Source organism: Myotis nattereri (genome assembly GCF_964212035.1).
Source record: "Myotis nattereri genome assembly, chromosome: 1".
In the NCBI taxonomy this organism is placed as follows: Eukaryota; Metazoa; Chordata; class Mammalia; order Chiroptera; family Vespertilionidae; genus Myotis; species Myotis nattereri.
Window position 1 is genome coordinate 23096268 of NC_138075.1, and position 12492 is coordinate 23108759.

The 12492-nt window shown below is 50.2% G+C and overlaps 1 protein-coding gene across 1 annotated transcript; it reads right to left on the bottom strand.

Moving 5' to 3' along the window:
• Window positions 1-3235: 3235 nt before the first annotated feature.
• FOS (Fos proto-oncogene, AP-1 transcription factor subunit) lies at window positions 3236-6966 on the bottom strand. Its single transcript, XM_081107137.1, has 4 exons — window positions 6401-6966; window positions 5363-5614; window positions 4804-4911; window positions 3236-4678 (listed from the first exon to the last, which is right to left on the bottom strand). Exons 1-4 carry the CDS (start codon window positions 6539-6541, stop codon window positions 4037-4039), a joined length of 1143 nt encoding a protein of 380 aa, XP_080963263.1. The 5' UTR covers window positions 6542-6966; the 3' UTR covers window positions 3236-4036.
• Window positions 6967-12492: the final 5526 nt, after the last annotated feature.

Genomic DNA, 12492 nt, shown 5'->3' on the forward strand with positions numbered 1-12492 from the left:
CCGACAATGATTTTCTCTCTCATTGATGTTTCTGTATCTCTCTTCCTCTCCCTTCCTCTCTGAAATCAATGAAAATATCTTTTAAAAAAAAAAGAATTGGCTCCTTAATGTTTATGGCAAAACTGCACAGCTTAAAGTGCTCTGATATTTACATTCAAGTGATGTTTATATCACCTTTGTGTTTTGAGGAAGTTGATTATTCTGTGTTTGGGGGAAGTCTCAAACAGTTAAGGATTGATTTTTGTTTTGTTTTGTTTTAGATTTATTTTTGTTTGAAATACATTGAAACTTCAGATGGTTTCTTTAGAGTAATCATCTGAAAACTTTTCCTTTGCCTCTGTCTCTTCTTTATCTACTAAAGATAGCCTAGTTGTTTTATTTTCATTCACACATGGAAAGTTACTGTTGATTCAAAATTACTGTTATTAAAACAAATTGTTAAACGCTACCCTTTAATTTTGATAATTACATAAGATGCAGAGATATGCAAAGACGATGTAAACTCTACTATCCACTATGCTATAAAGATAAATATTTTGTTTCTTCTATCCTTTTCCCATCTAAAATTAATTTGGAGCTGGAAGCACAATGGCTGTACATTCCCTTTGAAGGTGAACTGGCAGAGGTAACCCAGGGAAGGCCGTTAAGGAATTCCAGGAGCCAAGAGAGAAGTGGGGTGTGTGTCTGAAGCCAGACATAAAAGATGTGGAATCCCCAAAGCTTAGAATCATAATAGGGCCTGGAATAGGAGAATTTAGAGACTATCTGAGGAATATATTTGTTTGTGGAAATAGTGAAGAATTTATTCATTCCTCCACCTGGCAAATACTCATTAATCCTGTACTTTGTTACAGGCACTGGGCCAAGTCTGGGGATCCATTGGTGAGCTAAACTAGACCTTCTCCCCATAAGGAAACAACCCCTTCCGATCCTTATTCCCGTCCCCGCTAATATATTTATTTATTCTGTACCAGCATTGAACGATGGTGCCCTGGGATAGTTGTATTCTTGAGACCAGTGGAAGGCCATATCTCGTGGGTAGGGGGCAGAGTCTTTCCCAAAAGGAAGTTGACGTTCCCAGTGTCTATCATCCGTGGAAGTTGTTGAATCGTGAGTCGGGAAAGGAGGACTTGGAAGGAGCCCTTTGGCTGGAAAGAGAGGGAATTCCTTTCTCCTCTTGATCCCATGAGGAGGGTTGGCAGGGAGCTTGGTGGAATGTCAGCCCTATGGGGGACCCTACAATAGGCCTCTGAGAAGCCTGTTACAGAGACGACCTGTGTGCAGGTGCTCTCCCTGGACCTTCAGTGCAGTCTTGTTGATGCAGCAGCCTGGTCTCAGCTGGGCCATGGTAACTAGAGGAAGGGTCTGTGTCCAGGCCGAGGTCACGGCTGTCAAATGGAAAGCAATGGTCTCTCTTTATAGCCAGCATGAGGCTTACAGGGGCCATTAGTCAGGTGCCCGGGAGCAGTTCAGTGTCCGGCGGTAGAAGTCCAGCCTCCTTTATCCATCTGGGAAATCTTCCACGGGTTGTTATTATTGTACATGGGAGGGAGCCAGCTGGTGTCCTTACAGGGTATATCACCTTGTTATTTCAGAACTGGGTGTCAGTTATAAGACAGCAATTCTGTATTTAGTTTAGGTCATATTTAAAGGCTACAGAAAATTTACCCTCTGAGCAGCAAACAGGGAGTCTTTATTATTGCCAGACAGGAAAACATACTATGCAAGTGGTGTGTGATATATCAGTGCTCTTAGGAGCCTAAAGCAAGTTGCTTTTAAATGCCAATTATTATGTAAAAAGCAGGGAGATGACAGGTAAGAACATCAACCTCAATGGAATTGTCATTTTAAATTAAAACTTTCAGTTTGACTGAGTGTGACACCCGTAACCACCCAGTGATTTTCATTATCGCCAAAGCATTAGAAGGCTGGCACCGAAGCTGCTCTGCACCCAGCATGTGTGCAAACATGGTCCCTGGCTTCCAAGCTGGTGCCGACAGGACACCTGAGCGCCGCGGAGGAAGGGCACCGCCTGCGTTCTTTGTGCTGTGCCTGTGCGTGTAAGTGCCCCATTACCAGAGGTGTCCCAGACAAAGGTCATGTTCTTCTTTAAGATGATAAACTTCTAGGGTAAAGCTTATTCAGAGTCATGCTGACTTCTCATTAAGCTGTTATGTAACTTTTATTTACCAAATGATCAACCATTATTTGTACAGTTTGCGATCGCTTTCAAATACTCAGAGCCAACTTTTCTTCCCCCAGTGTAAACTAAATGGCAGGCATATGATGTTAAAGAAAATTTTAAAGCACAATGGATTTATTACTAAGGGGTAGGGCAACAACCTCCTTTCTTTCTGAGAAGAAAAGTAATCCAACTAAATCAATGTATGTTAGAGTTAAGGATGGAAAAGGTAGCAGGGTAGGGGGTGGGAGGTTCTAACCAAATGAAAAAACATTTTTTTAACCAAGTATTAAGAGAGAGTTCAGCCCGACCTGTATGTCTCAGCGGTTGAGCGTAGACCCATGAACCAGGAGGTCACAGTTTCATTCCCACTCAGGGCTCATGCCCCAGTTGCAGGCTCAATCCCCAGTAGGGGGCATGCAAGAGGCAGGCGATTCTTATCATTGATGTTTCTATCCCTCTCTCCCTCTCCCTTCCTCTCTCTGAAATCAAGTGTCCGGCGGTAGTTCAGCCTGGTCGATAGGATAATGAGTGAGGATGGTTCCAATCCCAATAGTGAAACATTGAGAAAGTCATTCAATCTAACCATTCTTCAGTTTGCTCACCTTAAAAGTGGAGGTAACCCTTCACATGATGGTGATGGATTAAAAAGTCAAAGTAGTTTGTGCAGAGCTGAATTTTATTTGTTAAAAGGGTTCCTTGAAGATCAAGACATTTAAATTTAATATTAGCATAACTAGATTTAAATATTCATCCCTTTGACTTTCAAAACAGAAAAAGAAGCAGGAAGACATGTACTCACAAAAGCTATCTCAGAGCAGATTCCCACCCTCAGAAGCTATAGGTAGAGAATCGTAGTAGTGCACTGTGAAGACTCCTGGTATTTATAACATATTCCAGCAACAGCTCTAGAGTTTCCTTCTCCTCTTTGATAAGAGATCAAACAAAGGGGTGTGTCCCCCTCCAGAAGCTACCCTTCTTGACAAACTGGTCTCCGATACCTTTCAGAATCTTTTACCAAACTTCCAAAATGAAAAGAGCACGAGGTTGATCGCATTCGACTTAAATGCTTTTATTGACAATGTCTTTGAACAATAAGCAAACGATGCTTAAATTTTTCATTCAAATTCACTTTCCACATGTCAAAAGACCTCAAGGTAGAAAAAAATAAAATAAAAATATAAATATCTGAGAATCCATCTTAATAAATAAATTAAAAACACAATAAAACGTTTTCATGGAAAACTGTTAATGTCAGAACAATCATTCCACCTCAACAATGCATGATCAGTAACATTACAATGAACATTGATGTTGAAGAAAAACTACAGTACATGGATATCGCTATTTAACTTCTATCTACTAGAAAATAAAGTCCTATCTCTTCTTAGTTTAATATTGGTCATTGCTAATCAGAACACACTATTGCCAGGAACACAGTAGTTATTGTTAAAATCAGCTGCACTAGATACAATTTGAAAATATCCAGCACCAGGTTAATTCCAATAACGAACCCAATAGATTAGTTAATGCTATGAGAAGACTAAAGAGAAAAAGAGACACAGACCCAGGCCTGGCTCCACATGCTACTAACTACCAGCTCTCAGATGTGTCACTGGGAACAATACACACGCCATGCGTTTTGCTACATCTCCGAAAGAGGTCAAGACTTGAGTCCACCCGTGGATGCTTTCAAGTCCTCTGAGGCCCACAGCCTGGTGTGTTTCACGCACAGAAAAGGTCCTCCCTAGGTCTACGGGAACCCTCGAGGGAAGATGTGTTTCTCCTCTCTGTAATGCAGCAGCTCAGGACAGCGGCACTGGTGTGTGCCCGCTGCCTCCCCGCCTTGCCTGCTCACAGGGCCAGCAGCGTGGGTGAGCTGAGCGAATCAGAGGAGGGCTCGTTGCTGCTGCTGCCCTTACGGTGGGCAGCCGCACAGCTGGGGAAGGAGTCAGCCTCGGGGTAGGTGAAGACAAAGGAAGACGTGTAAGTAGTGCAGCTGGGAGTACAGGTGACCACCGGGGTGCACAGGGGCTCCAGCTCTGTGGCCATGGGCCCCAGCCCCAGGGAGCCACCGTGCAGGGGCTCCCAGTCTGCTGCATAGAAGGAACCAGACATGTCCATGTCTGGCACAGAGCGGGAGGTCTCAGAGCCGCTGGGCCTGGACGATGCTGGGAACAGGAAGTCATCAAAGGGCTCAGCCTTCAGCTCCACGCCGCGCATGTTTTTGATGGGCTCCACTGCAGGCTTGGGCTCAGGGTCGTTGAGGAGGGGGAGGGCGAAGGCCTCCTCCGACTCAGAGGGCGCAGCCTCAGGCAGGCCTCCACTCAGATCCAGGGAAGCCACAGACATCTCTTCTGGGAAGCCCAGGCCATCGGGCATCTTGCAGGCAGGTCGGTGAGCTGCCAGGATGAACTCCAGTTTTTCCTTCTCCTTCAGCAGGTTGGCAATCTCAGTCTGCAAAGCAGACTTCTCGTCTTCTAGTTGGTCTGTCTCCTGTACACAGCGGGATGAAGCAACGCATGAGACACGGTCTTGCTCAAGGACACTGCCCCTTGATGTCCAGTTCTCCAACTTTCCCGTTAAGTTTTGACAAGGAGCAACCCATGAAATCTACCTACCGCTTGGAGTGTGTCAGTCAGCTCCCTCCTCCGATTCCGGCATTTGGCTGCAGCCATCTTATTCCTTTCCCTTCGGATTCGCCTTTTCTCCTCTTCTTCTGGGGACAACTGGAAGGAAAAAAGACCAGCAGTCAGTAACAGCGTCTGCCATGAGCTCCATTCACCTGCCCCAGTGGAACTGGCTCCTGCCACTTCCCAGCTTCCTGACACCTCTGTCTGCGTAGCCAAGTCTTTCTAACCTGCGGCTTCAGGCTGGCTGTGACTTGCATTTCAAATAAGATGCTCAGCAAGAGAATGAAGAAGAGCCCAGTGTAAAAGCATGAGATAGGGACCCCTTAGGGAAGGAACTGTTAGGGTACTCCTGGGGGTGTGACTATCAAGAGCCTGACTCCAGATGGAGTGGGCTTGGAGCCAGAGTTCCCTGTTCAGGATGTATAGTCAAAATGTGAAGTTCCTTCATTGACTTCCCCCTACCCACTGTGCTCTCCATCTACACCAGTGCGGAGCCCTCCCCCCACTCCCTACCCCTAAAACACAGAGAAGGTGCGGAAGGACTCACCTGTTCCACCTTGCCCCTCCTGCCAATGCTCTGAGCTCTGCCTCCTGTCATGGTCTTCATGACTCCAGCCCTGGAGTAAGCCCCCGCCGAGGGGGCGGGGACCCCGTAGGGGTGGGGGCCTCTGGTCTGGGATGGGGCCACCGAGGAGACTAGGGTGGGCTGCACCAGCCACTGCAGGTCCGGGCTGGTCGAGATGGCAGTCACAGTTGGGATGAAGTTGGCACTGGAGGACGCCAGATCCGTGCAAAAGTCCTAGAACAAAACAGGAAGGAGAAGCTGACGTGAGCGAGCAGGTTCGGGACGCAAGTGAGGTGAGTTTCCCAGTGCCGCATGCAGCAGGGAGAGAGAGGGAGGAGAGACATGGTCCTGCCGGGGACTGCTCATGTCTTCTTATATTCCCCTCATCCTGGATGAAAGGTCTTCCCCTTTCCGCCAAGAATTCCGGGGCGCAGCGCAGTGCCTTTCTCCTACATCCCGCTGCTGCGTTCCCGTTATCCCTTCAGCATCACTGGCTTGAAAGGGGGTTTGTTATAAATATCCCTGACGTCTGCACTGACGCAAGCGCCGCTCCGGAGTCTCCTGAATGAACTCGCTTTTTATCAATGAAACTGCCTTACACACCCGCCTGCTGCGCCCTCCTTCCCAGTCGCTGCTTCAGGCTGGGAGCGGAGGGGGGGTTGCCGCTTTTTGCCGCCTCCCTGGAGGAGTCAGGCTCTAGTTAGCCAGTCTTTGCTTGGGACAGGTTTGCCCCGACTGGTACCAGAGACCAGTCAGAGAGCGCGGGCCGGGGGCGGATCAGAAAGAGCCTGCCGCGGGAAAGGAGAACCAATTCTAACTTTGACAAGCGCGTGTGCGCTCCCAACAAGTCTAGGGCTCCCAAAATAGGGCTGCTCCAGCCGGGGCAGCCTCCCTCCCGGCCCAAAAGGAGTCCCCGACTCAAGAGGAGTCCCCTACTCATCTTACTGCGCTTCCCGTCCGGTGTCTCCTCCCCGGTGACCCCGAATCCCCGTTCCCGCGGTGGCGCGGAGCCAGCCTTACCTGCGCATTGACAGGGGAGCCCATGCTGGAGAAGGAATCGGCCGGTGAGTGGTAGTAAGAGAGACTGTCCCCGGCCGGGGAGGCGCTGCTACAGCGGGACGAGGACGCCTCGTAGTCCGTATTGAAGCCTGAGAACATCATGGTCGCGGTTAGGCAAAGCCGAGGCGAAGGGCTAGGGGATAGAGGCAGGTTAGCAGCTTTGGGGCAGAGCTGGGTGGGAGCGCGGTCACTGCTCTCTTGCTGCGCCGCCGCCGGCTCTGTCTCCACTCCTGGGCTGCTCGCTGCAGATGCGGTTGGAGTACGAGGAGCCGCAGCATTTTATGAATGAGTCAATGACGTCACAGCGCAACCATTGCCGCGCTGGAGGGGTGGCGCCAGAGCCTGAACCTCTCTGCGGCCTCCTGGTTGCCCCTGCCGCTCTCGCAGCTCCCTTTCCGGTCCCCGGTCTGGTTGCGTTTCCTTGTTTTATGATTATTTAGCAATCTGGATGCTAGGGGTCCCTTAGATCCCCCCTAGGATGAGGGACTGCAGGGATGGCTCCCCCCAAGACAGCAGGGACCGGCCGTGGAAACCTGCTGACGCAGATGTCCTAATATGGACATCCTGTGAAAAGGGAGGAGGGATTGACGGGAACTGCTCGCCGGCTGCAGCCAACAACTGGGGTGCAGCGCGGGGGGAGGCGGGAGCTGCAGCCGGGGGAGGGGAGGCGGGAAAGGCACAATACGAGCAAAGAACATTCGTCCCGGTTCTAGGCGAACCCTTGTTCCCGCCGTAGGGGGTGGGGTGGGGACGCCTTTTTACAGGTATACAGTAACTAAGGGGCAGTTCTGAGCCTAGGAGACAGGTATGGGAGAAGCAGGTATACAGCCCGAGGGCTCCAGCCTCCACCCGCGAAGTCAGGCGCCTCTACCCGCATCCCCAATTCTAACAAATTCTGTGCAAACTGTGGGGGGGGGGGGCCAGACCCTCACCCCCTCGCCTCAATCCCCCAAGCTCGAGCAATACTAGGACTGTTACTGCGTTGGGAAGCAAAAAGTCGGGGACTCCAAAATAAAAGGACAACCGACTTCGTCTTCGATGCTGAGGATTTTAGTTTTATTGTTATTTTGTTGTTTTGAAGGGGGAAGGCGCATTTTTTTTTTTCTCAGTCATATATGGGTATGTTCGTGTTACTGTCCGATCCCTGAGACGCTAGACATTCAGCATCAGGCAGAGCCTCCGCGCAAGGATGTCTGAGGGGTTCGATTGCCGGGTTCTGAGAAGAGGCCTGGGCCGGGGGGTAGGGATAGGGGGTGTTATGTGGACAAGGTCGTCAGCTTGCTCTTGGGGGACCGAAAGTCTGAACGGGGGGGAGGGGGCGGGGGCGGGGGAAGGAAGCGGGGGTGATTCCGTCCCCCAGGAAACTCGGCTTGCGGGGAGCCCGCATCGGGTGATTTTCCAGCGAGGCTGGGAGCGGGGAGGACCGGGGGCGCTGAAAGGACCTTCCTCCCAGCAGGGCCCAGGCGGGAGTCCTCCGCGCTGGGACCCGGGGGCGGCTCGGTGCCCCGGCACACGGGGCTTTGGAGCTGCCAGGTGCTCAGGCGCGCCTTGCGCCCCGAGACGCCCCCGGCCTCCCGGCTCCACGGCAAAGGACAGCCGGGGTCACAGTGCCCCGGCTCGCTCCCAGCACCGTCACCTCCAGGGGGTGAAGCCGTAGGTACCCGCAGAGCCCCTTTGTCTGCCCCCCCCCCCCGCCTTCTTCGGGCCTGGGGCGGGGGGGGGGGGTGACCGTGGGCACCTGAAGAGGTGGCGGGCGGGATTGGCAGGGGCGGGCCCTCAGGACGCGCTGGGAGTGGGGCAGCCGACCTGCCTCCCGCCGCCGCGCCCCGGAGCCGGGCGATCCTGCTATAGATAGTAACAGGGAAGCGGCTGTTTACAGCAACACGGGCCGCCAGGGCCGTCTCCAGGCGACGCCGTGCGGCCGGGTGCGCCGTCGTCCTGGCGAGGCCGCCCGCCCTCCTCGCTCCCCCGGGGCCTCGGCCTCGGCCTCCCCGGCCCGGTTGCGGCCGCTCCCGCCGCCTGACATCATCGGCCCGGTCCGTGGGCTGAGTGCGCCCCGCGCGCGCTCCGTTCTTAGAGATGCGCGCCCGGCGGGATCAGGGAGGGCGGGGAGGCGGGGATCCGCGGCACCGGGCCACTGGCTATTTTTGCCTTCCCTGTCACCGGCAGAGGTGACAACAGAATGTCACCATGCTATGTCACTGGTTTATGTTGGTGGGAATCTAGGCGCTTTATTATTTTTCCTCACTTCAAAAATGGGAGGGAAAAGGGAAAACACATAAAAACAAACACAGACTTCTTGGAGCTGCTCCGAATCCTAAAGTCATCCTGCGGCCTTCGGTTCTCCTGCATCATCTAGTCAGGCTAGTTCACTATCTCTGATTTCTTACTTTTCCCCAAAAGTTTAGGAAGGCAACTCCATGTCTCTCCTAAGTAGCTTTGGACAAAGTAGGTCAAGCTTTGAATTCCTGGGTCTGGCGTTGCATTCCTCTCATCACTGGATTCGGGCCTCTTCAGAGAAAACCTAGAATGATTTCATTTACTTCCCCTCCAGAGACTTGAATCCGGTCAGGCCAACACCTAAAGGATGTGTCAACATTTTATATCCAGGATTTATCTCAGATGTGACTTCTCCTGCCTCTGCCAATAAAAAGGGAAAGGGTCCTTGGATAAACATGTCGCCTCTGGGTAGTTTAACTGTTTCCTTCCTGGCACCGCTATGACCAGAGAGTTGGAGACAATAATTCATCCTCTGGAAAGGACCATGAATCCATCCGTAAATGTATTCATTCATTCATTCATTTATTGAACACAGAACTATTGAGAGCCCCCTGTGGCGGGGCCGCTGCCAGGGCTGGCACTTACTGAAATGAACAAGGTGGACCTCTTCCTACCCCCGGAGAGATGCCAGCCTCCTGGAGCAGACCAACAAGCCCATAGAGAATTGCAGGGCAGCAGTACACCGTCTGACAGAGTGGAGAACAGGGTGCTGCGGAGCACAGAAGGGGGTGGGAAGACTGGTTTCCCAGGAAGTGACCGCAATACAGAGCTGGGAGCTGGAACCTCTTGTCTTCTGGGAAGCAGCATGATAAAGACTGGAATGCCAGAGTTTCTAGGCACGTGCTCTGTGCCAAGCAGTCATATCAGATGATAGCATCCCAAGCTTCCCCTAACATCTGAACCTGTGATCGTTCTGACATACTCTCACACGTCTCAGTCTACTCATGGTATCTATTTCAGGCCTGTAAAATCGCATCTTCAATGTGGAGCTCACATGATGTCGCCTCAAAATAAAGAGAAATCAGAGCCAACATGTGAAGTTATCTTTGCCATTTGCAAAGGTCAGGGTGACTTTGAGACAGATGTGCGTGTGCCGCTGTGAGCACAGTGCTGCCTTCCAGCAGGGCTGCGGTTCCGTGTTCCCTGTTCAAGGCAGAGCATATGAAACCCAGACTTACATAGTTTGTGACCTGTGTGCTGAGTTCCTCCTATTTGGAGATCCAACAGTGAAAAGGAGGGTAGAATCCCACATCTGATTTTTTTTTTTTATTGCTTAAAGTATTACAAAGGGTATTACATATGTGTCCTTCCCCCCCCCCCCCCGCCCTTGACAGTCCCCTAGCCTCCCCTACCCCCCAGTGTGTTATGTCCATTGGTTATGCTTATATGCATGCATACAAGTCCTTCGGTTGATTTCTTCACATCTGATTTTTAACCCAAACTGCAAGCAACTTGATTTCTCCTCAGCAGTTGTTCCTTATCAGATAGAGACTTTTCCAACTTTGCATTCTCTGGCACCTGGATGAAGAGACCTGACCCACATTGAGCATTTGTTCAGCGTCTCTGGAATTCAGTGCACGTGGTTTAGGTTGGTGATATTGCAACATTAAGTGAAAGGCTGCTGTCGGTGCCGCCTACGTAAATGCTGCCACACATCCATCCCCAGCATGCAGAAGTAGTTATTTATTTGGGGAAGTGTGGTCTAGTGGTGAAGGGTTGCGGTCAGAGCACGGGACCAGAAGTCAGGAAGACGCATGTAGCAAAAGCAACTCCTTCAGGAACTTGGGGGTGGTCGCTTCTTAGTTCAGCATCTACATACTTTTGCCCTTGTCTTTTTCATGTACTGATAGTCACTTAGCACCTAGCACGGTGCCTGGCCCAACATAAGTGTTCACTAAATATCTATTGAATGGATGAATGCCATCATCCAAGCAAGGGGAATACATATTATTGTCCTTCATGGGTACTTAGAAATCAAACAGATAATGTTCTTTAATATTTGGGAAGGCTGAACAAGCTGCATCTGTCATTCTTGAGTATGAATAGGCAAAAATTGGAAAAGAGAAATTAACAAGATGCTAGGGCTATTTTTAGCTGGTGCAACCTCTGTGTATAAAGAACACCCAAATGATTCGTAATAGAACATCAAACTTGCCCTTGTTAGTTAGCCCTGCACATAAATGCTACATTGTCTGCAGTGACAATGACCTTGCTACCACCACCCTCTAATCTATTCATTCTAAATGTCTGGACCCAATGGGGAGAAGCATTCCACAATTTCTGCAGGACTCACACACACGTGAGCCCAATTAAAGGTCTTGGGGGTCAAGGTTACTCACCCTATGGCTCAGACAGCAAGTAAAAAGACTGCCTCTATTTTAAAAGAGTGAAGACAGGATTAACAGCACCATCACCACACACACAGCCCCCACTACCACCACCACTACTAATTAGTACTAGCGATTTAGCTTCTTTGAGAAAAACTGTTTTCATTCGGAACAACTCTTGGCTTTGTGACAGGAGATGATGATTCAATGGGATCCCCGTCCTGCTGCTAATGCCAGCATTTAAACAAAGCTCTGTGTGGTCCCCGGGACACGCTCCATCTGGAGCTGATGAAACTGGGGAACAGCTATGGTGTCTAAGAAGGACACAGTTCAACCCAAACTGGGGCATCTTTCGCCACAAGCAGCAGCATGGGACCCTCATTCTGTTAGCCATGATGAACTCGGCTGCAGAAACAAGAGCTCCCCATGGGCAGCCAAAGTCTTCTCCAGGCTGTCAGCAACTCAGATGTCCTGAGCTGAACTCCCAAGGCTCTGGTGGACTTAGCTGCTGGAATGCCAAAGGAACTCTATCTACGTCACTAAACCTATAGGACAGCACACCCTGATTAGAAACCTCAACTGCAGGCTCCCATCCACAATCAGCATGGGTGGGGCGGGAATGGGGGGTGATGGCTAAAATGGACTGGCTCATGACGTGCACCGGAGTGTTAGGACATCTCAAGCATAGTTTATACCAGTTTATCCACTGCCTTACTCAACAAGAAGGAGGCATTAGTAATTGTAACACACACACACACACACACACACACACACACACACAATCTCCTTTCCTAAGCAGGGAAAATCCTGACCAGTCAGTTAGGCTGCCTTTTGACCTACATATAGATCATAGTTTTATCCTGAGATGTGAACATTTTTTGTCTCAGTTCACTACTTGATTTTGTTCTGCAAGCGAACTTCCAGTTGCAACTCCCAGCTGAGGTTTGGTTTCCTCCACTGACATTTTACCTGGAGTGTCAATGAGCTACAGATCACTTGTGAAAATCCCCAAAATGACTCTAAGAAGGATTCCACCTTTAGACTTGGACCCACGAAGACTGTGAAGTAATCAATTCATAGAGGGACAGATCGAACATTGAAAGTCTACTCTTCCACTTAGTGGGGTTCTGAATTAAATCATAACACTAAACACTAAATCATAAATGCCTCCAAACCTTTTTAGTGACCAATATACAGAATAATGTTTAGAAAAATAAAAAACCTATACTTCTTATGAGGTCTACCAAGTCTGGGTGACCCCGGGCCCTGCCTCGCCCTCCCATCTCATCCTAAACCTCTTTTCCTCATTCATTCCACTTCACCCGCACCGGCCTTCTGTCTGCCCCTCACATATGCCAAGTTGGCTCTGTAGCTGAGCCCTCATACTGTTTCCTCTTCCCCCCAGATCTTGACATGTTGATTCTTCTTCATGATCAATATCTGCTC